At 40.2% G+C, this 23,102-nt stretch overlaps 1 protein-coding gene across 8 annotated transcripts in view; it reads right to left on the bottom strand.

Moving 5' to 3' along the window:
* The window catches only part of SDCCAG8 (SHH signaling and ciliogenesis regulator SDCCAG8), a 237,865-nt gene that overhangs the window by 173,770 nt on the left and 40,993 nt on the right, over positions 1-23,102 (bottom strand). For all 8 annotated transcript variants that reach the window (XM_032389373.1, XM_032389375.1, XM_032389374.1 and 5 more), the window contains 4 exons: positions 22,105-22,245; positions 15,769-15,833; positions 12,131-12,319; positions 3,310-3,448 (listed from right to left, as the gene is read on the bottom strand). In XM_032389373.1, coding sequence (XP_032245264.1) covers positions 3,310-3,448; positions 12,131-12,319; positions 15,769-15,833; positions 22,105-22,245 — 534 coding nt within the window. The remainder of the gene's footprint in view (positions 1-3,309; positions 3,449-12,130; positions 12,320-15,768; positions 15,834-22,104; positions 22,246-23,102) is intronic.

Here is a 23,102-nt window from a genome sequence, read left to right on the forward strand (position 1 = left end):
TAAAACAAAGAACTATGTAGTCCAAAATGTCAATAGTGCCAAGGCTGAGAAGCCTTTCTATGAAGACACATAAGAGGTACATCAAGTCTAGGCATGGGAGACCAGAGATTTTCTAGAGACAGCAGCAGACCTGAGAGATGGAGAAAACATCTAGGTGGGGAGTGAAGAATTTGCATGGCAGGTACAAACACCCAGGGGCTGTAACAGAAGCGCAAAAACGGGGCAGAAGTGGCCGTCACCATCAGAGGTGCTAGCTCTGGAGGAAATACTTTGTGCCAGAGTTTCTACAACATAACGGATACACATTTTAAAATGGAATCCTTGGGGCGCCTGGGTGGCTCAGTCGGTGAAGCGTCTGCCTGCAGCTCAGGTCATGATCCCATGGTCCTGGGATGGAGCCCCGCATCGGGCTCCCTGCTCAGCGGGAAGCCTGCTTCTCCCTCTGCCACTGCCCCCCCACCACCCGGCTCTGCTCACTCGCTTTCTCTCTCTCTCTCTCTCAGATAAATAAAATCTTTAAAAATATAAATAAAATAAAATGCAGTCCTCACTAACAATCCTCTAAGTCAGATATTATTTCCATTTTACTGATGAGGAAAAACTGTGGCCCGGGGAATTAAGTAAGCTGTCCTAGGTCACCCAGCTGGGGAAATGGTGCAGCTGAGAGTTGAATCGAGGTCTGCTAACTCTAAAAAGACTTCGCCCAACCCCTAAAGTCGACTGCCTTTCCAAGCTGACAGGGGCCGAGTCTGTTGGAGGACAGTAATAAGGAAGCCCATGCCAGACCTCAGAAGTATGCCAAAGGCTTAGAGACTGTCCTGAGGCAGTGGGCAATCCCAGACAGATTGGAAATCGAAGAATCACAGGATCAAATCTGCCTCGAAGAAAGGTCCCTTCTGGCTGCAGGGTAGTGTAGGGAACACAGCGAAGGAAGAGGATGCTGTCATTCATAAACCCAGAGATAATGGTGTCCTGAACAAGAAAGGTGACAGTGAGGAAAGAATTCAAGAAGAGTTCAGAAACTAAGATTTGTACTTAGTGATTGGTGGGAAGTCAGCGTGAAGGAGAGAATGGCAACCAGCTTTCGGGTCAGGGCACGGTGGTGGACAGAGGTGCGGTCCCAGAGAGAACGCAGCAGCGTTGGGGAGTAAATGTCATGAGTTCAATTGGGGATGTGAAGTTCCTATTTAAATGGAAGGGGGGGCGCCTGGGTGGTGCGGTCAGTTAAGCATCTGACTCTTGATTTCGGCTTGGGTTGTGATCTCGGGATCATGGGATCGAGCCCTGCGTCGGGCTCTGTGCCTAGCAGGGAGTCTGCTTGAGATTCTCTCTCTCTCTCCCTCTCCTTCTGCCCCTCCCCCCAGCTTGCGCACATGCTTGCTCTCTCTCAAATAAATAAATCTTTATAAATAAAGGCAGGAAGGAAGGAATGAAGGAAGGAAGGAAGGAAATGGAATGGAATGGAACGGAACGGAACGGGAGAGGAAGAAGACCAGCCTGGACACAATAGATAAAACAAGACAGGAGAGGAGACTAAAGAAGCAGAGGCAGGAATGAGGACACTGAGGAGGTTTAATGATGATAGAGAGGCAGAGAGAAGCGCTGGTCAGAGGTAGCAGATGCAGAGTTTGAGACACCATGGACACGTCGGTTCAGGTGACAGTTACCGTAGAAGAGGGGACATGTTAGAGGTAAGCAAGCCCAAGTGTGTTGGGACCATGGTGTTGTGTGTATTAACAACATGGATGTAGAAAGCTTTCAGGATGATCAAAGGAGGTAGGTGGAGGGTTCTGTGGACTGAATGTTTGTGCCCCTCCAAAATTCATGTGTTGAAACCTAAACCCCAATGTGATGGTATTAGGATGTTTGGCCTTTGGGAGGTGATTAGGTCCTTAGGATGGAGCCCTCATGAATAGGATTAGTGCCCTTATAAAAGAGGTCCCAGAGAGCTCCCTCCCCCCCTCGGCCATGTGAGGCCACACAGCAAGAAGACAGCCATCTGTGAACCAGGAAGCATGCCCTCACCAGACACCAGCTCTGCTGATGCCTTCATCTTGGACTCCCCAGCCCTCAGAACTGTAAGAAATAAATGTTTGCTGTTGAAGTCAGTCAGGCTATGGTATTTTTGTTCTAGCAGCCTGAGCAGACAAAGACGAGGGGGAAAAGGGTCAGATGTTAATGCTCTTAAAAAGAGTCAAATAGCCAACAACTATTTTATAAACCCAAGTGATAACATGGATGAGTTTCTTTGAAAAACAGTGTCAAACAGTGACACTGTGACAAATAGTGATTGAGAGTTTATATTGATTAAAATTAGGGAGAAGAGAGACCACGATGATTTCAAAGAGGATTGGTCACTAACAGAGAGGATAGAAGAAAGGCCTGGAACTGGCAGTAAGGAGTGGAGTGCATGCTCATTCCTCCATCACAGCCAGATGAGATGATATGAGTGGCAAAGGGCCTTCACTGGAGGGCTTGAGGGTCACGGTATCATCGAGGGACAAGAGTTCAGTACAAATGAACAACCAGGAGTGTTTGAGGAAGACAAAATTGGTCAGAATGGACATAAGTTTCAGAGGCATCGGGGCATTAGTCACGGAAGCAATGATGGTCAGTGGTCTGGGAAGAGCCAGGGATGAACTGGGTAGAGACCAAGGGACAAGGAAGTGACTGAGGAGCTGACTATAGGGGTGAAGAGCCCCATACCTTAATAAAATACTGATGCTGAGGTGTGGCCCCCAAACACAGCAATGAATCAACAAGAACCTCCTAGGATTCAAAGTGCCTGCAACACAGCCTGATCATGAAGTGCTAACGATTACTGTCACTATCATTCAATGTGTGTGACTTAGCATCCATGGATCCAGACCCATTCATAGCCAAATATGCTATTCAATACACATATATTATTTATTATCTGTGGCATGTCTGGATGTTCTCAACATTTCCCAGGCACAGGGGAGAAACATTTGTCAGTCGTCATACAGGAACTCATACGGATGGTGTTAAGGTTTTCACAGCGTTCAAAATTATCAGCAAATGAGGAGATGAAGTGTGCAAATCTCTCCACGCACTTTCCCACGTGGTACTACATTCTCTGACTAGTGATAGAACAGGAAGATTTGCAGAGGAAGAAGAATTCTACCAGGAAATCTGTTTCATTTCACAAAGTCACCATTAACAGCTTGGCATTCACTTTGCATGTTCGGAAGAAAAGAGTTTAGTCATGGAAGAGTAACCACAGAAATACTTTGGAAAAGAAAACAGGGCAGTTACGGCGCGCCTTTATTTTGGTCTTCCGAGACTTGCCTTGGTTTTCTCGAAGTTGGCCTCCTCGGTCGTCCGCAGGGCCTGTTTCACCTGCTCATAAGCACTGGCTTCTCTTCGCTGCCCATCTGTCAAGCTGCTCCTGACGGAGACCAGCGCAGACATTAAGTCATCCCTTTCCCTGTCAGCACAGAAAGAACATTCGAAACAAGACATGGTCAAACGATCCTGTATTCATAAGTGAGGAAGAGAAAGGCATTCGCACATGGTGGAAGACGAGCCGGGACGGGGGGGGCCGGCTCGGCACATGGTAGAGCACGCCAGGAGAGAGACCCTCTGCCCTCCCTTGGCGAGGGCCAGGCAGAGCAGCCAGGAAAGCTGGACATTCATGGCAGGGCTCCGTCTGCGTGGGACAATAACCTGTTGTGCGGAGGACGGCCCCACTGTGGGCTGCAGAGTAAAGCCCAGAAAAGAGGAAGTTCGTTTAAAAATTAGAAGGGTGGGGGGCTGGGGGAAAAAAGGAGTAAGACAGAGAAGGCGGGGACTCTACCTCAAAGTGGAAGTTAACATGTTCAGGGGCTACTAAGGTCTTATCTACAGTGACACCCCTCTCATTTGTCTGAACAAATAGGTCCTTGCCTGTTTGTCTTCCTCCACAGCCCCCTTTTCCGCCCTTCTCTTTCAATTAAATTCTTTCACCTACTTGTGAATACATTTCTTCTTTCAATGGGAAGGACTGCTGAATCCCTCAACTGCCCTGGTCATGCAGAGAACACTCAGGATTTAATAAAATCTCATCCCGCTGGTTTGATCGCTGCCTGGCCCCACACCCTCGTCAGCAATTCTCAGAAGTCCTCTAAGCTAACTATTTCTTAGGGATAGATGCAACCAGATGCCAAAACACTTTGGCATGTAAACTAGCAAAGATCCAATCTCATGGGTTAAATAAATCCCGTAGAAGATTTTAGAATATTTGGAATTTATCCATTGGATAAAAATGATCACTAGACCAAAGAGAAAATGAAGTGGGAAACTTTCTACACACACACAAAGCAAAAAAAAAAAAAAAAAATAAGTTGGATGTCTCTCTCTGCTATCCCATGCTTTGTTAAAGAGCTCAAGTTCTAAACTGTGGTTTCAAATTCAGTTCAAGTAACTGCTTGCAGTTTCCTTTTTTTTTTGCCAAGTCCTAAACTACCAGGAAAGAGCCAACTCTGATTTTTTTTTTTAAGTTTAGCAACCTTGAAGGAGAAATAATTTCAAAGGTTATAATCTGAGTTTGAGTTGCTTTCAGAATTAACCAGTGACATGATTTAAAAAAAATTTTTTTTTAGATTTTATTTATTTATTTGACAGAGAGAGAGAGCACAAGCAGGGGGGAGCAGCAGAGGAAGAGGGAGAAGCAGACTCCCCACTGAGCAGGGAGCCCGATGTGGGGCTCAATCCCAGGACCCTGGGATCATGGCCTGAGCCGAAGGCAGATGCTTAATTGACTGAGCCACCCAGGCACCCCTAAAAAAATCTCTTAAAGATAAAATAATTTAAACTATTTGTGGTATTTGGAAAGCACTCATATTTTAAGAAATATGTAATACTGAACAAAGTTATAATTATTAGCAGTTTCATAAAAGCCCGTTTTGTTTAAAAAAAAAAAAAGAATGGCTTCAACTATCATAAAATTCATGAGAGCATAGTGATCTTCATTTTAGAATTTGCTGGTGTGTTTTGAATTGAGAAAAATAATTTACTCTTTCTTTTGTTCTAAAGGAAATGAAAAAAGGAGTTAATTATTTTGATCAAATATAATCAAACACAATGATTATGTGAAAGAGTAGAAGAATCAAAGCAAGGTTAAATCATTCTCGTTATGTCAAACACAGATTACCTGAAGGCAAAGTGAATTTATATTTATCTGCATTTCAAAAAAGCTCTAACATAAAAGAGTACTAGCTTCATTGAGAATATGCAGTCCAACTAGAACGTACGACTCTAGAAAATAATTCGCTCTTTAAGGACAACAAGTCAAAATGGGCATCAGACCATCACCTTTCTCAGAGTTGTAAGTCGGACTGAGAAAGCATTCAGTGATGCTCTGACCTCTTTGGGATGCCATGCCTCACTGAAGCCAAGGTTCCAACTAAAAGAATTAACAGAAAAGCTCAGTGTTGATAGTATGCTGACAGATCACAACAGGATCAAAATCGAACAAATCTGTTTCTTACAGGAGACTTAACGCTTAATATATTTAATCTCTTTTCAGTATGTCCTCTTGCTGAGAGGCATTTGCCACATTAGCAGATACTCAGTGGAATAAAGGACAAAAGACCAAACGAACAAGTAGTGACTCTGCTAGAGGGCATCAAAAGAGGTAAAGTAAAACTCCTCCCAGTTCTAATACCTTAGGATCTAGATTTTAAAAGTCACTAGGCTATTTAGAATTGGAGACTAAAGAGTTTAGGTGTTCTGGTTCAAAAACTTTTCAGACTATCGGCTCATCAGGTTCAGATGACAGACAATCATCAAAGATAAACACCCCCAAATACTGATGTCTTGTTAACCTCATCATTCAACAGCGAGCCCATGAAATGATGATACTAAACATCTGTATGGCCACTGGACTGACACACTCCAATTTTCTGGAAGAGAAATGTACCCACGCTTTAAGGCGGCCCTCAGATCAGCTGGGAAGCTCCAGAGAGATGCTTAAATTGCACACACACTTACAGGTGCAGGAAGCCATCTTGATAATTTAGGATTATCCACTCAGTCCCTACATTTTTTGTTTTGCTTTGTTTCAACTCGGTCAGCCCATATCCAAACAGCAAGCACTTGAAACAGACGCAACTCTGGGCATGCTAGCCCTGCCTTCAACACGAGGCCTTGCTTCCAGTCCCATTCCTAGGTCACCTTCTTGATTTAGCTCCTTTTTTAGCCCCAGCCCCAACCTACTCCACATTATCTGGCCTTCAGGAGCAGTCAATCCCGGCCACCCTGGAGAACTACCTGGGCCACTGCAGGCCTGCTCCAGAGCTCCCAATCCACAGGCCCAGCCCAGAGCCAGACCCCAGCGCACGTCTCCCAGTGGGAAGCTGTACAAATACATATGACCTACCAGTGTGAGTGTGAGGTGGCAGTTCGCCAAATTACCATCTGCAATGGCCAAAGGTCTGCGAGTGCTTCAAGAACACCATCTAAGTGTCATCAAGGAGTTTTTCGAAGCAGAGCAAGCAACACGGCATCAACACTGCCACATTCCATGATCAAAAGACCCTGAAAGAGCAGCCAACGCACAAGTCGAGGCAAGGAGCGGGTGCGAGTTCTGGGATGAACCAGCTAATGAGCGTGGAGTATTTAAGGAATTTAGTGCAACAATCAGAGCGACAAGGGCCGAGAAAGTCCCTGAATAATCTGGGTCAGATGTTTAAAATAAGGAAAAGGGAGAGTTGGTCTGATATATGAGCATGAGCTTCATCTTGAAAGATAAGGTGTCTAAGAAATGCCTGAAATTTCTCAGCTATTCCACAGTGAGTACCAGTTTCAAGCATCATTAAGCATCATTAGTATTATTCCTGTCTTTTAAAAGCAAGTCTAGAAGGCTGACTACAACATTTCCTTGTTCCTCATTTCTGGGAAGTTCCTGCCATAGTCTTTCAAAGCCAACTATACACCACATTGCCAAGACCCACTCAAAATTCACAAGCTGGACTAAAGTCCCAGGATAGTATAGTAGTAATCACTTCTCCTTTCTAAACAGTACTCTGAAACTTCTCCAAGACACTAGGAGCTATAGAAAAGGATCGAATTACAAAGCAGTTCCATCCTGATTATCATTTGAAGGTGTTTTGATCATTACTCAAGAAAGAGAGGTTACTGTCATCGCTCTTACTTACCTCAAGGCATAATGAGGCCTGAGTGAAAGGCAGAAGTTCAGAAACACTAGGAGGACTTCAAAGCAACTTTTAAAATGTATCCAATGTCATCAACAGTTGTGAGGTATACTCTCCAAAAAGTCCTTATGGTCCTAACACAACGCCACAAACATACTGGTGGTCTGATCTCGAGGTCATGCCCGGTCCTGTCCCTTTCAAGAGCTCGAGGCACTCCCATCATATAGCCAATACAGTCTGCGCTAGAAGTTCAACAAAGGAACTTACAGCTCGTGTCACATGCCACATTTCAAGTAGAGGCCAGGAGATTCTTTTGATTCATCATACTTGGGATATAATTTTTTAAAATTCCATCTTAGAGTCCTGCAGGAAATTCTACGATACAGCTTACTGAGGGTCCAGGCTTCTAATTATGCAGAAAACTAGAAATCCAGACCTAAAAAGTGCTGGCCACTCTTCAAAGGCAGCATAACACTCAATATTCAGCCTTCTGCATTAATAAGTTGAAAGAAGCTGAACACCAGCTGAGGCCAAAGGAATCCTATAGACAAAGGTTTCATTGACAATAAAAGCAGGAGCCTTCCACTGTACTCTGTTAGGAAAGCAGAACATGAGCTCATGATATGCTGACAAAGCAGAAAATTGAACAGAAAAGGCTGACATTTATTTTAAAAGGCTAAGAGCTAAAATGTAGAATAGTCACAAAGGAATACATAACCAAGGAAGAATCTAATTTCTAAATGACTGCCAGCCTTGAAATCAATGTAAACTTTGTAGCTTCCTCTTAAAATATTTTTCTCATGACCTATAAGGATAATATGAAAGGCAATAGGGGAAAAAAACCCTGTCTTTTATTTGTTGGTTTGGCTATGCTAGATCACTTAGTTAAACTCTGTTTCTCTTCATCTGTGTGACTTTGAATATGCTTTTTGCCCTTTTAAAATGAATTTTTCATTATATTTTCCTTGTAAATGTAATTACCAACATGAGTAAAGACCCACTTGACACCTACTTTCGATTTCAGTGGCTTCCTCCCCCTCTCCAGGGGTAATCCCTGTTAAATATTGGGTGCTTATTCTTTCAAACCTTTTTCTGTGCCTATGTATGAACCTGGAGAAAATACATAGTATGGCTGTGCATGGGCTTTTTTTAAAAAATAAAAATACAAATGGGTTTCATTTCAGACGTGTATTTTTCATCTTTTTTTTTTTCCCTCAACAACATATTGTGGAGCTTAGTCCCACATTAGTACATATAGATCTACCTCACTCTTTTTTTCTTTTACTGTGCATAACATAATTTATCTAAACCTTTGAAGGATATTTAGGTTGTTTACACCTAAAAGAAACACTTCTTTTCCTCCAGTTTCTGTACTCACAACACTTCTGACACCTTATGTGTGCATTTTCCACACCAAGCAATTTTCTAATTCTCAGTTGATACTAACTCAATTGGGACATTAATTTCCTGGAGTCAGCACAGACCCCACAGGTTAGTGCTCAGTCCCATAAGACTGTCCCCCACCTTAGGTGCCAACTGCAAGTCCCAGATGGTCACCTGTACTTCTGAGCAACTGGCCATAAGTCAGGGGTTCTCATGACCCCTTCCTCAGCCTCGATAATTTGCTACGACAGCTCACAGAACTCAGGAAAGTGCTTTACTTACTATTTCCCATTTACTATAAAGGTACAAGTCACAAAGGGCTAAGTGGAAGAGATGCACAGAGCAAAGTGTGTGGGAAGCAGAGTGGAGCTTCCATGCCCTCTCTGGGCGTGCCACCCTTCCAGCACCTTGATATGTTCACCAAGCCAGAAGCCCTCCAAATTCCATTGTTTAGGGTTTTTAGGGAGGTTCTTTAGGCATGATTGATAAAATCATTAGCCATTGGTGATTGAACTCAATCTCCAGTCCCTGCCTACTCCCCAGAGATTGGGGAATAGGGGCTGAAAGTTCCAATCCTCTAATCACATGGATGGTTCCCTTGGTGACTAGCCTCCCCCATCCTTAGTGGGTTTCCAAAAGTCATCTCATTAACATAAACTCAGGTGTGGCTGAAAGGAGCTTGAAAGAATAACAAAAGATGTTCCTTTCACCTTGATGTTTCAGAGCTATTTCAGGAGCAGGGGACAGAAACCAAATATAACAAAGGATGTTCCTATTGTTCTTATCATTTAGGACATTACGGGGGTTTTAGGAGCTCTGTGCCAGGAACTAGAGATAAAGACCAAAATATGTATTTCTTATCATATCACACTATCACAACACCAATTATAAGTAATGCTGCGAAAGCATTCCCTAGAACGGCCCCATTGTGCACATACATAGGTTCTCTGGGGTAGATTTTGAAACATGTAATACACAGTTCAACTATTAATGGATAATGCTAAATTACCCTACAAAGTAATATCGACTTACAGTTCCCACCAGCAGTGTGTGAAAATATTCACTCACTCATGGCCTCCCCGATTCTTGTCACTATCAATCTCCTTAATTTTCACCAACTTGAAGGGTTTTTTGAAAAATCTGTATTTCCCTCAATAATAAGAGTGAATACCCTCTCATACACTGACATCTTCCTATTTGATTGCTCACCAGTTCTTATTCTTTATCCACATTGCAACTGGGCAGTTTGTCCTTCATGTCTGTTTCAAAGGATGTTCTTGAGATAGTGCACCAATTTTTTGTTATGTAACATGCAAATATTTTCCCCAGTCTTTTAATTTCAATTTGTATCATGATATCATAAGAAGTTTGTTTTTAATGAAGTTAAATGTATATATTTTTTTCCTTTATGGCATTCATTTTCCATACCATGTTCAGGACTTGACCTAGCCAAAAGCCATAAAGATAATTTTCTATATTTTCTTTTAATGCTTTTATAGGCTGAATTGTATCTGGGTCTTTAAACCATCTTGAATTTGTTTTTGTGAAGTATAGTTCTATTCCTTTTTTTTTCAAATGTAAACAGGCAAATTTTTAATTCCTCTGAGTCTCAGTTTCCCTAGCTGCAAAATGGGTGTAATATTTACCTTATACATGCTTTACTAAGGTTAAAAAAGATTATGTTTTTAAACTGCCTGGCAGAGTCCTTGGTATATAATAAATGTTTGCCACATGGTAGTTGGATCTGGAAATATATTTAATATATATTTAATAAATTTTATAGCTATGTGAAATATATAAGAATAATTTAAAATATATTTAATTAATATAGTATTTAACAAAAAGCAGGACCATCAGCTCAGATCATAAAAACTACCAGTCAGTCCATACTGGAGAAATTCAGTTTCTATATAACAACCAATAGGTTAGTTATGTATGGAAACCATGGCTACCAGACATTTTGATTGCTTTTGGAGTAGGAGAGGTACAGAGGAGTTTTAATATTTATAGAGCATTTATTATTTGGCAGGAACTGTTTTAAGCACCATATAGGTATTCTTTCAAAGAACCTTCAAAATAACGCTATTAAAGTACTTTTATCTCTGTTTTAAAAATGGGGAAATTGAGGCATGAGAGGTTAAATAACTTTCGCGAGGTTACATGGGCAGTTACTAGGAGAACCAGAATATGAGTCGAGGCAGTTTGTGCTCTAGCCACAAGGCTAAGTGCCCCAGTAAAATCCCAACATGTAGGTATTATTCCCTCAAACAAGAAAAGTCCAGACTCAGAGAGGTAAAGTAATTTGTGCAAAGGTCAAAACACTGGGGTAAAATTAGTCTGACTTTAAGGACTAAGTCTTTCCATTCTCTACACCAGTTCCAACTGGAGGAACTCTGACTGCCAAAATGCCTTGTCCTATGAACAGCAAACCTTCAGAGTGTCTACCGCAGGCCAGGTCCTCTGCCAGAAGCCAGGGACACAGAAATAAACACATCACAGGTATCACCTCCAAGTATACACAATCTACTATAAAATCATAGAAGAAAGGCGCCTAAGTCAGTTGAGGGCAAGATGGGGTGAGGTTGGCGAGAGAATACTTCTTGGAGGCGGTGATGTCTGGGCTATTTAAATAAGTCCAAACAGAGAGGGGTGATCTTCAGCATACAGAAGAGAAGGGGGCACGGAAGAACACACACTATAAATCACCATTGGATGGTGTATTAAATAACAATTCTCAAATCCCACAGGATAACCTTTTCACAGGAAAAGGCTTCCCTGGAACAGTGAAGATAGGACAAAAAGGATGTATATAGAGAACTGTAGTATTTCAGCCTAGATGAAAACTTCGACCGCATGAAAGCTCATTTGGAAATTGTCCTTAGTCCATCTTCAAAAATTGATAGTGGATCTAAGGGTTGTTCTTCTGATGCACTCCCAAGATTCCTCACAGCAGGCACGTGATGAAGATGTGATAAAAATTCACTCTACCTAAACTTCAGCTTGGAAATCCAAGACTTGGCAAAATCAAGAGACTTCCTCTCAGGGACGCCTGGGTGGTTCAATTGGTTAAGCGTCTGCCTTCGGCTCAGGCCATGATTTTGGGGTCCTGGGATCGAGCCCCACATCGGGCTCCTTGCTCAGCAGGAGGCCTGCTTCTCCCTCTGCCTCTGCCGCTCCTCCCAACACCCCCCAACTCATGCTCCTTGTCCTCTCTCTCAAATAAATAAATAAAAAATATTTAAAAAGAGAATTCCTCTCAAACTCATTTTTGTTACAAATAGTGCCGGATTTGCAATTATAGACTTGTAGACATGAACAGAATTGTAATGATTATCTACTTCGATTCTCTCCTTCAAGATGAGACTGAGGCCGAGAGAAGTAAAATTACCTGTCCCAGTTACCTGGTCACACACAGCTGGCAGAACCCACCTGTTCCATCTTCAAGAAAGCTCCGGTGAAATAAAATAAAATCTATTTTATTTGAAGCTCAGCATCAATCCCACATGAGACAGCACGGGGATGAAAGAACACAATGCTCCTTTAAAGACGCAGTTTTCCATGTTATGGAGCCTCTGTGTGGAGAAGCTACTTACTTAGTCAGTCTTTCAATGGTCTGCACGTGAACATTATTATGGGTTTGGGAGAGAACAGCTTCGTGCTGAGCACATTTCAAACAAAGGCCACCAACACAGTTAGACGTATTAGCAGCGAGAAGAGACTCTTTATGCTTCAGTCGCTCCTTAAGATCTTCACAATTTTTCTGATATTCAGCTAGGTCTTTCCTGAAAAGAAGGGAAGGAAAGTTCTAGCGAATGACCATGCACACTATGTCACCTGTATCATCCCACAGATAACTGCTACTACTACTTACGAGTGCCTAACTTATGAGGTGCTCTGTATACAATACCTGATTAATTCTTCCCGCAGCCCTGAAACGTAAGTGTGATTACCCTAATTGACACTTTGAGTAAAATGAGACTTGAATATATTAAATAATTAGCCCAAGTTCTTGTAAGATTTTAACACAGATTAGTCTGCCTCTTGATACCAGCTCTCTTTTCAAAGGATCCATCTCCATTATGTTATATCATCCACCGATCAAAAATAAAACTCCAAATACAAATCCTAAGTCATTTCTCCTAATAAAAAGGCGAGGCAATGTAACACAACATCCTTGAATTGAGGGAAATACCCTATTCCAAGTGTTAACCCTTAAAATGTGTAGAGTACCTTAGAAGCTCATGGATTTCATCTGTGAGTCATTTATTGTTGCCTATTCTTCTTTAGGAAGAAAAAAACTAAAAAATCATTGAATCACAAAGTTCTATAAAGAGCTATTTCAAAAGAAAATGGGCTACTCTCTTCTTTTAGAAAGAAGTTATATAGAATTTACCAGTCATAAAGATTCATAAGCAGCAGCTATTAGCGGGAAATATGCAATCTGCTAAAAGAAAGGGCTGAGGAAGTGTGTGTATGTGTGTGTATTTACTTTGTTTGTTTTACTATATGAAATAGTCCCTGGATGAGGTTCTCCACGCTGACTTTTTGAGGATAAAATGACCAGTGTATGGGTTGTATTCTCGCCCCCACCCCTTCCCAGTAAAGCTTTGGTAAAGCCAACTGGGACAACTGAGCTTTCTTGCACACTTCCTTTCCTACTGTATAACTTCCTAGCTTTCAAAAGAGAAAATAGCCCTTAAATACCTGGACTACTGAAAGCAGGCACTTTATCTCCAGCTCAGTCAACTCTGCTGTCAATTTCTATTATACTCAGGGAGCTACAGCTATCCTAACTCGCTATCACAGAAGAAAGGTCAATAATAAGATGCCTGGCTATCACACACTACCTCCACTCTGGGATGTGGGGGCTTTCAGGCAGCCTTGAGGAGGTGAGAAAGATCTGCAGGCAATCTGAGGGTTAAAAAAGCTAAGCTAACGATAGTCTGAAATGAAAAAAAAAAAAAAGGAGCTGTTTTTGCCCTATGCCTGAGATAATATCTCCAATGTAATAAGTTTTCTTTTTAAATATCATATAGAAAAAGTCTGACTTTCAAAGGCTTCGTAAAAAGAACTTTGGAAGCACATTCCAAAATCAAAGGGTCTCCATTACTATTTCTGTCAGTTTCAAATTCAAAACAGTTAGGTAGATTTGATTACTCGAAATGGCAAAAAAATAAAAAAGAAATAGATACCAGAAAGCCAGAGCTTCTGAGAATGGTGGTTTTATCTCTTTCTTAAAGAAAATGCCTCTTTAAATAATCTTAAGGTATACTAAAGGGAAAAGGAAGATGTAGAAGGTGCAGGGAACAAAGTCTAGTTCATTGCAAAGTGGTATTTTAATGTAATTAAAGATGGCACATTTGACTTATGAATAAGACAAAATAATCACACTGCCATTAGTTTAAAAAATGAAGAATCAGGGCATCTGGGTGATTCAGCCAGTTAAGCAACTGACTCTTGACTTTGGCTCAGGTCATGATCCCAGGGTTGTGGGATTGAGCCCCACATCCAGCTCCACACTTAGCGTGGAGTCTACTTAAGATCCTCTCTCTCCCTCTGCCCCTCCCCCACTCGTGCTTGCTCATGCTCTCTCTCTCTAAAAAACAAAAACAAAAACTGAAGAATCAAAACACAACAGAAATCAAAATAAAGACTTAGATAAAAAAAAAGCAAGAAAGCAAAAATTAGGCCACTTTTTAAACGTTAGGTTTCTTCATGAAAAAATAAAAGTCTCTACAGAAATCCTAAAACTAATCAGGCTAAAGTATAAAGTGAGTAAGAGCGTATTAAAAAATGAGCACGAGGGGCGCCTGGGTGGCTCAGTTGGTTAAGCGACTGCCTTCGGCTCAGGTCATGATCCTGGAGTCCCGGGATCGAGTCCCGCATCAGGCTCCCTGCTCAGCAGGGAGTCTGCTTCTCCCTCTGACCCTCCCCCCTCTCATGTGCTCTCTCTCTCTCTCTCTCTCAAATAAATAAATAAAATCTTTAAAAAAAAAAAAAATAAAAAAATAAAAAAAAAAATAAAAAATGAGCACGAAAGCCACGAGCTCTGGGTCTGGGTATTATTATTCTGCTTATGTCTCCAAACAATATGTGGCCTGAAGATTTTAAATTTTATTGCAAATTAGACTTAATAAAATTATAAAAAGTATTTCAAAGTTTGAAAAATATTTCACTGCCATTATTTAAAATAAGCTTCAACACCCCCAAAAATTCAATTCCTGGTATCTTTTTCTGCCCATAGTATATAATAAATCACTAATTGGTTAATCTGTAATATGTAGATTTTATTGGGACTTCTAAAAAAACATGTCAAAAAGTACATGAAAACTTATTGTGTATACAGAAGTCCCCCCCAATCCACAGTTTCACTTTCCATGATTTGAGTTATGCAGGGTCAACCAAGGTCCAGCAGTAGATGATCCTCCTTCTGACAGATCATGGGAAGGTCAGTGGTAGCCTAACAATATGTCACAATGTGAATATCATTCCCCCCAACTTCATCTCACCCCCCGGGGATTTTAGACCTCCCATCATCTCAAACAGGAGGATCAGCCAGGACAATAAGATATTTTGAGAGACCACATTCCCATAACTCTTATTATAGTATTTTGTTATAACTATTCTATTTTTAGTTACCACTCTTAATCTCTTACTGTGCCTAATCTCTTACTAAATTAAACTTTACCATAGGTATGTACTTACATGAAAAAACAATATATATAAGGTTCAATACTATCCACAGTTTCAGGCATCCACTGAGGGTCCTGGAACATATCCCCCATGGAGAAGGGGAGACAGTATACTCATATTCATCGTATATAGAAAAATACTCAAACTATTATTGTTACAATTTTAGATAAAAATACCTATAGAGAAAAAAAAAATGCTTGTAATTTGAAAACTAGAATGTTTATTTTCAGTATTTTATTTTAAAAGCATAATTTCTATCAGAGCAGCTAGTGATTCTTAATTACTATGACAAAACATGAATATTTCATAACTAATGAAGGGATAAAATTTATAATTTAGCTCATAGTTCTTTGAAATGGGACTTCACAATTTTATGCCCCTGCTCCTTTAATAACCTGAGGATATTTCTTATATTGAACATAAAATGTCATCAAGTAATTCTTAAGTTGAGTAAAATTGGCATGTCAGCAAACATTCAAATACATTTTAAGATCATTATGCTTTTGCTATAATTTTTAAATGGACAATGATACTTTACCTCAAAAACTTCAATTGAGATTCCAGGATCTCACCCTTTTCTTCATAAGTAAGTTTTAGCCTCTCCTTTAGAAGAGAAAACAAAAAGTGTACATTTTCTCCATGCCCTGTGCTTTATCAGCAAGTTTTAATTATTAATATTAAACTCAATTTTTGTCCTTTTACCCAAGAAGAAATATAATGCGTCCTCTCAAGAAACACTAGTTCACCCAAACTTTTGTACTTTTATTGAGTGTATACCCACTCTTTGTGGACTGAGTCATAAAATGGTTATTACTGCCCCCCTGCCAATTTTTTTCAAAAATGCCTACATTAGATCTTACTTTTAAAAGTATGACTCTGAGAAGAACCAATTTTCACATATAAGGTTCATGAGGGCAAGGATCAAATCTTACTGGAATCCCCCACTGTGATTGCTGTGTATTGACATACAATAAATGAGTGCTGGATCAATGATAAAAGGAAAGTTATAAATCACAATAAATAACAGACCAAATGGATGTACTAGCTACAATGCTGGCATCCCACTATTCTTTCATTCAACAAATATTTATTAGGTATCTAAGATGAAGATGGCTTTAACCTCCAGGAGCTTATATTCTCAGAAGGAATAGAAAAACACAGGGACAATTTCAATTATATATTTCACTCCAGGGAGGTATATAGAAGGTAAACTGAAATCAGAGAGGCAGGAACTTGTAATTCAGCTTAAGAGAAATAAAGAAGGCTTCCTGGAGGAAGCGCTAATACTTAAAGGATTAACTTCCAACAGAAGAAAAGGCACAGAGGCTGGAGAAAACATGTTGCACGTTTGACCAGTGAGTGGATCTGTATCCACTTACAAATGCAATGCTAGATGGAAGAATGCATAGAGATGGGTGAACAGGTGAGAATGGGCCATGAGAAGAAAAAATATACAAGACCTTTACCCAGACAACTCATGTAATCTCCATGTAGTAGAGGCATTGGGTGGACATTGAAAACTTGATCAGATTTGAATCTTAAGTCACTCTGAAGTGTGGAAAAGAGAAGACCAATGAAGTGCATTGCATCTGCATAGGGAAGAGATATGCCCCTACCCACCCCTGCTTGTGCTCTCTCTCTCTCTCAAATAAACAAATAAAATCTTTAAAAAATAAAGGATTAGATGATATAATATCATAAAGCTATCTTCGGGATGCCTGGGTGGCTCATCGGTTAAGTGTCTGCCCGCCTTTGGCTCAGGTCATGATCCCAGGGTTCTGGGATCAAGTCCCACATCGGGCTCCTTGCTCAGCGGGGAGCCTGTTTCTCCCTCTGCCTGCCGCTCCCCCTGCTTGTGCTCTCTCTCTCTGTCTCTGATAAATAAATAAATAAATAAATAAATAAATAAATAAATAAATAAAAATCTTTAAAAATAAATAACGATATCTTCTCCCCCAAGTGACTTCTAGCAATCAATCTCCATCAAAAGACAATCTCAATCAAAGCCTCATAATGGCTTTCTGGAACTTGACAAATTAATTCTTTTTTTAAAAAAGAAGATTTTATTTACTTATTTGAGAGAGAGAGAGTGAAGAGGGTCAGAGGGAGAAGCAGACTCCCTGCCAAGCAGGGAGCCCAATGTGGGACTCAATCTCAGGACTCCAGGATCATGACCTGAGCTGAAGGCAGTCACTTAACCACTGAGCCACCCAGGTGCCCAACAATTAATTCTAAAACGTATTTGGAAATACAAAAGGCCAGACATAAGACACTTTTTTTTTTTTTAAGATTTATTTATTTATTTTAGAGAGAGAGGAGCATGAGTGGGAGAGGCAGAAGGAGAGCGAGAGAAAATCTCAAGCAGACTCCAGGCTGAGTGCAGAGCCCAACATGGGGCTCAATCTCACAACCCTGAGATCACAACCTGAGCTGAAACCAAGAGTCAGATGTTCAACCAACTGCACCACCCAGGTGCCTCCAGAAATAAGACACTCTTGAAGATAAAGTACAATGTTGGAAGATGTGGTATGTAGTCTACCAGGTATAGAGCTGTAACAATCAAGAGAGGATGATAGTAGCACAAAGACCAAAGAAATAAAGCACAGAGCCCAGACATATATGTACACCTGATTTATAACAAAGATACCAGACAAAGGACTCTCTTTTTGACAAATGGTACTGGGATATAGATAAATAACTATACGGGAAAAGAACAAATTATGACCCCCTACGCAACACATCATATACAAAATAAAGACTGGTAGATTGTAGATTTAAATGTTAAAAGCAAGACTATAAAGTTTCTGGAAGATAATGTAAGAGAATATTTTTATAACCTGGGGCAGGGAAACATTTTTGATAAAGGATACAGAAAGCACTAAACAATAAAGGGGGAAAACTGAGATTACATTAAAATTAAGAAATTTTAGTCATGAAGAAAGAAGAAAGAGAAAGAGAGAGAAAGAAAACTAACAGGACAATTATAAGGCAAGCCCCAGAATGGGAAAATATATTTACAATAGACATATTGTAAGGGTTTATACCCAGAATACATAAAGAATTTTAAAAAAATGTCAAATAACTCAAAATAATGAGTAGGATGTTTGAACATGTACCTCACAAAGGAGGACACCGATAAATACATGAAAAGATATTCAATCTCACAATTGAATCATCAGAGAAATGCAAATGAAAATCACAAAGAGATAGCACTACAAGCCCACCAGAAAAACTGACAATATAATGTGTTGGCAGGAATATGGAGCAATGGTATCACTCCTATGGTGCTGTAGGAGTGTAAACTGATAAAATCCACCCAAAATGCTCTCCTTAACCATTCAATGTGAACATACACATACCTCAAGATCGACAATTCCACTCCAAGGTACACACCCAACATAAATGTGTGTCATGCACACCAAAGACATATTAAAGAATGTCCATAGCAGCAATATTCACAATAGCCCCAAACAGGAAACAATACAAAAATCCATCAATAGTAGAATAGATAAGTGAATTGTAGTATATTTATACAGTAGACCCACCAGTGAAAATGAACAAACTTCTGCCACATGCAACAGTGTGTATGAATCTAACAAATGTAAGGTTGAATGAAATAAGCCAGACACAAAAAAAATACATACTGTGTGGCCCCATTTATACAATGTTTAAAAAAATAGGCAGGTATCAACTAGTGGCTAGAGATCCTGCTTAGGCAATCTTCATGAAAGTTAAGTGATTAGCTCTAAGGGAATGAGAGGCAGGGATTGGGAGGGGGCACAAAGAGGGCTTCTGGGACAGGGCAGGGCTACACATCTTACAGGTGACAATCACATTTGAAGATAAATCATTTGAAGATAAATCATTAAGCTGCACATTTTTGTTTTGCATACTCTTCTGAATGTATGTTAAATTGGGTCATTAGACAAGTAAAGGAGGATAGCATGAGCAACTAACCAACATATTATAGAATGCTGCCACAAGGTTCAGGAGGATGAGGACTGGTATGTGGAGGTCATTAATGACCCTGAAAAGAACAAGTTTAGGTCAATATAAGGTCTAAGCTCAACTTAAGTATGTTAAAGAGACAAGGGGAGGTGAGAAATGCAATCGTGAATGTGGACAACTGTTTGGGAAGGTTTTGGTATAAAGGGGAGCAATACAGTTGGGTGATCATTTAAAGGGAATGTATGGTCAAAAGAATATATTTTGTACTTGTTTGCTTTAAGATGGGAACTATAGGTCATAATCTCAGGATTGTGAGATTGAACCCCATGTTGGGCTCCGTGCTGAGCATGGAGCCTGCTTAAGATTCTCTCTCCCTCTTTCTCTGCCCCTCCCCATTCCCCACTCGAGCACTCTCTTTTTCTCTCTCTTAAAAAAAAAAAAAAAAAAGATGGGAGATAGTAAAGCTCATATTCTGGTGAGAATAACCCAGTCAAGAGGGAGGAAAGACATAAGAGCAAGAGGAGGTAAGTCCAAGAGTGAAACCCTTGGAAACGAAGAAAGATTTGGGACACAGGGCACACAGATGCAGGGACTGACCTTTGACACAAACTGGATACAAATGAATCTCTAACAGTTATAAACACAACACTGAGAGGAGACACAAGAGAGAAATTAATTCTAATGTGGGTAAAGGAGAAGTGGAAACATGTAATCAGGGAAGGTGGAATGGGAGGGGGCGTCTGAATGAAGTATTGCAGGCTGGAAACATTTTGGTAGGTAGAAGATAAGGAAACATTTTAGGTCAGGAGGTTGCATAAACCACAGCCAGGAATGCAAAAAGAAACGGAGGTGGGTAATAAGTTTATGAAGTAACTAAGGAGTGAGTGGTCTGTGTGCCTGCAGTAATACTTGAAAGACTGACAGAAAACAGAAAAAAACTAAAACACCTAGAGATGATAATGAGACTGAATTATAATGCATCCTATTTTCCCATGGCAAGCTCCATCTACAGTGTCATTTTTACATTTCCATCAATGTTGATCAATTCTGCCATGTCAAATTTATTGCAAAGAAAACTTCAGACTAGAGGAAGAAGAAAGGCCTGTTACAGAGATCAAAAGATTGGAAAGTATCATTTGAGCGGAAAATAAATTGATTTTCAACTCTGGGAAGTGAGGGCATTCAAGACCAGCTGTGTATATAAGGGAATTCAGAAAGCCACAAGCATGCCCAGGGAAGACACATACTCAGTCCTGAGAGGACCTTAAGCTGATCTCTAGGCTCAGAGCAAGCCCAGCTACATGGTGAAGGAATGCCCCAGCACAGAGCCAATCAGCAAAGACTGGCAGAGGTGGCTATTCTTTTTTGGTTTTTTGTGCAGGTGTTTTTTTGGTGGTTGTTTGTTTACTTATTTTAGCTCCTGGCATTCAAGGAAATTCTGTCAAAATTAGCTGAACATGAGCTAATGAAACAGAGACTTCAGTAATCACACACAATAAGGAATAATCTACAAAAATAATTTGGAAAAGTCTCAAAATGAAAGGACAATATAGCCTTCAACAATAAAAGAGATAAAACCCATGGGGAACTGGGCTATTGGATTTCCAGAGTTACCGCAGTATAATAGTTCATTTCAATGTCTACTTTTCAACCAAAAAAAAAAAAAAAAAAATCACAAAACCTACAAAGAACCAGAAAAATATGGCCCACTTAGAGGTACAGAATAAATACAGAAACCACCCTTAAAAAATCTATAGACACATGGGGCACCTGGGTGGCTCAATTGTTAAGCGTCTGCCTTCAGCTCAGGTCATGGTCCCAGGGTCCTGGGATCGAGCCCCATGTTGGGCTCCCTGCTTAGTGGGAAGCCTGCTTCTCCCTCTCCCACTCCCCCTGTTTGTGTTCCCTCTCTCGCTGTCTCTCTGTCAAATAAATAAATAAAAATCTTTTTAAAAAATCTATAGACACCAGGCCTACTAGACAGTTTAAAACAATGGTCTTAAATATGCTCAAAGAGCTAAGAGAAAACATGGCCAAAGAACTAAAAGAAATAAGGAAAACAACTGTACACATGAAACTAATATAACTCTATGCTAACTGGAATTAAAATAAAAACTTAAATAAAGAAAATAAATTATAAAAGGAACTAAACACAAATCTGGAGCTGAAAAGTACAACAACTGAAATGAAAAATTCCTAAAGGCATAGAAGAGCAGATGTGAGCAGCAGAACAAAGGATCAGCAAACTTGAAGATAGGTAGTTAAAATAACTGAGTCTGAGGAGCAGAAAAAGAAAAGAATGAATTACCATATGATCCAACCATTCCCTTTCTGGTTATATGCCCAAGGGAAGTGAAAGTAGGGATGAAAACAGATACTTGTGCATTGATGTTCATGGTAGCTTTATTCACAAGAGCCAAAGGGTGGTAACAAACTAAAAGGTCATGAGCAAATGAATGGATAAACAGACTGTCGTATATACGTAAATGGAATATTACTCACCCTTAAAAAGGCATGATATTTTGATATGTACTACACCACAGATGTACCTTAAAAACATTATGCTAGATGAAACATGCCAGACACAAAAGGACAAATATTGTTTGTTTCCATGTGTGTCATGTACCTAGACTAGGCAAATTTATAGAGATGGAAAGTAGAAGAGGTTGTCAGGGGTTGGGAGAGAGGGGAATGGAAGTTATTATTTCATGGCTATGGGGCTGTTGTTTGGGATGATAAAAATTCTGGAAATGGATAGTGTTGTGCACTGTGATTGTATTTAATGCAAATGAGCGGTACACTTACGATGGTTAAATGGTAAATTTTAAAATGGCAAAAATGCTAAATTTAATGGTATGTATATCTACCACAATAGAAAAAGTACAAAAAAAGTAGATGCATAAGAGAAAAGCAGCCAAATTCTCACCAGTTCTAGCTTCCATTTCTCAGCCTCACCAGCCGATGGACCTTTGACAGTATCTGCATTGTCCCGGGAGAATCGCCACTTGGCAGCTTCATCCACCCCAGAGTCTTCACCTGTTGTAATCCAAGAATTCTGCAGGTTTCCCTAAAATAAAATGTATGAGTAATTATAACTGGCATCTAACTTTAAATCAACATACATGCTTTACAAATGGAACACTGATTCTCATCTGTGATGAAAGGAAGACGAGAGCAGATGCTTCTAAACTACACATCAAGAATGATTTTACACTTTCATGCTATTAGGGTCATATTCCACAAGTGTTACAGATTCCTACAGGCACAGGTAATAATGTAAATGAGCAAAGAGGGTTGGCTGCCAGTGTTTCAACAAATGAACTTCTCTCTTACTTCTCTGGAGACATATATTCTTAAAACACACAGCCCTCTCTTGGTTTCATTTTCTACCTTTCATAAAGGCATGACTAATAATAATGTTAATACAGATGGTATTTACTATGTGCCAGACACTGTTTATGTGCTTCACATATATTAACTCATTTAATCACTATAACAACCCTATGAGATGAGTTTCATTGTTATCTCCATTTCATAGAAGAGGAAATTGGGGTGCCTGGGTGGCTCAGTCAGTTAAGTGTCTGACTCTTGATTTTGATTCAGGTTATGATCTCAGGGTCACGAGATCAAGCCCCTGGGCTCTGCATTCAGCGGGGAGTCTGTTTGAGATTCTCTCTTCCTCTCCCTCTGCCCCCCCACACCATGTTTGCTCACTCTCTCTCTCTCTCTCTAAAATAAATAAATAAATCTTAAAAAAAGAAGAGGAAACTGAGTCACACTGAGTAACTTGTAAGAGTCACAGAGGTAGGAAGTAGCTAATAAGCAGCAGAGCTAGGATCTGAACCCTGGCAATCTAGTTCCCCAGGCCATGCCCCAAACCACTATGCTCTCCTGCCTTTCCAGAAAAATATTTATCTTCGATAA

The sequence above is a fragment of the Phoca vitulina genome, unplaced genomic scaffold (assembly GCF_004348235.1).
Source record: "Phoca vitulina isolate PV1807 unplaced genomic scaffold, GSC_HSeal_1.0 scaffold54, whole genome shotgun sequence".
Lineage (NCBI taxonomy): Eukaryota > Metazoa > Chordata > Mammalia > Carnivora > Phocidae > Phoca > Phoca vitulina.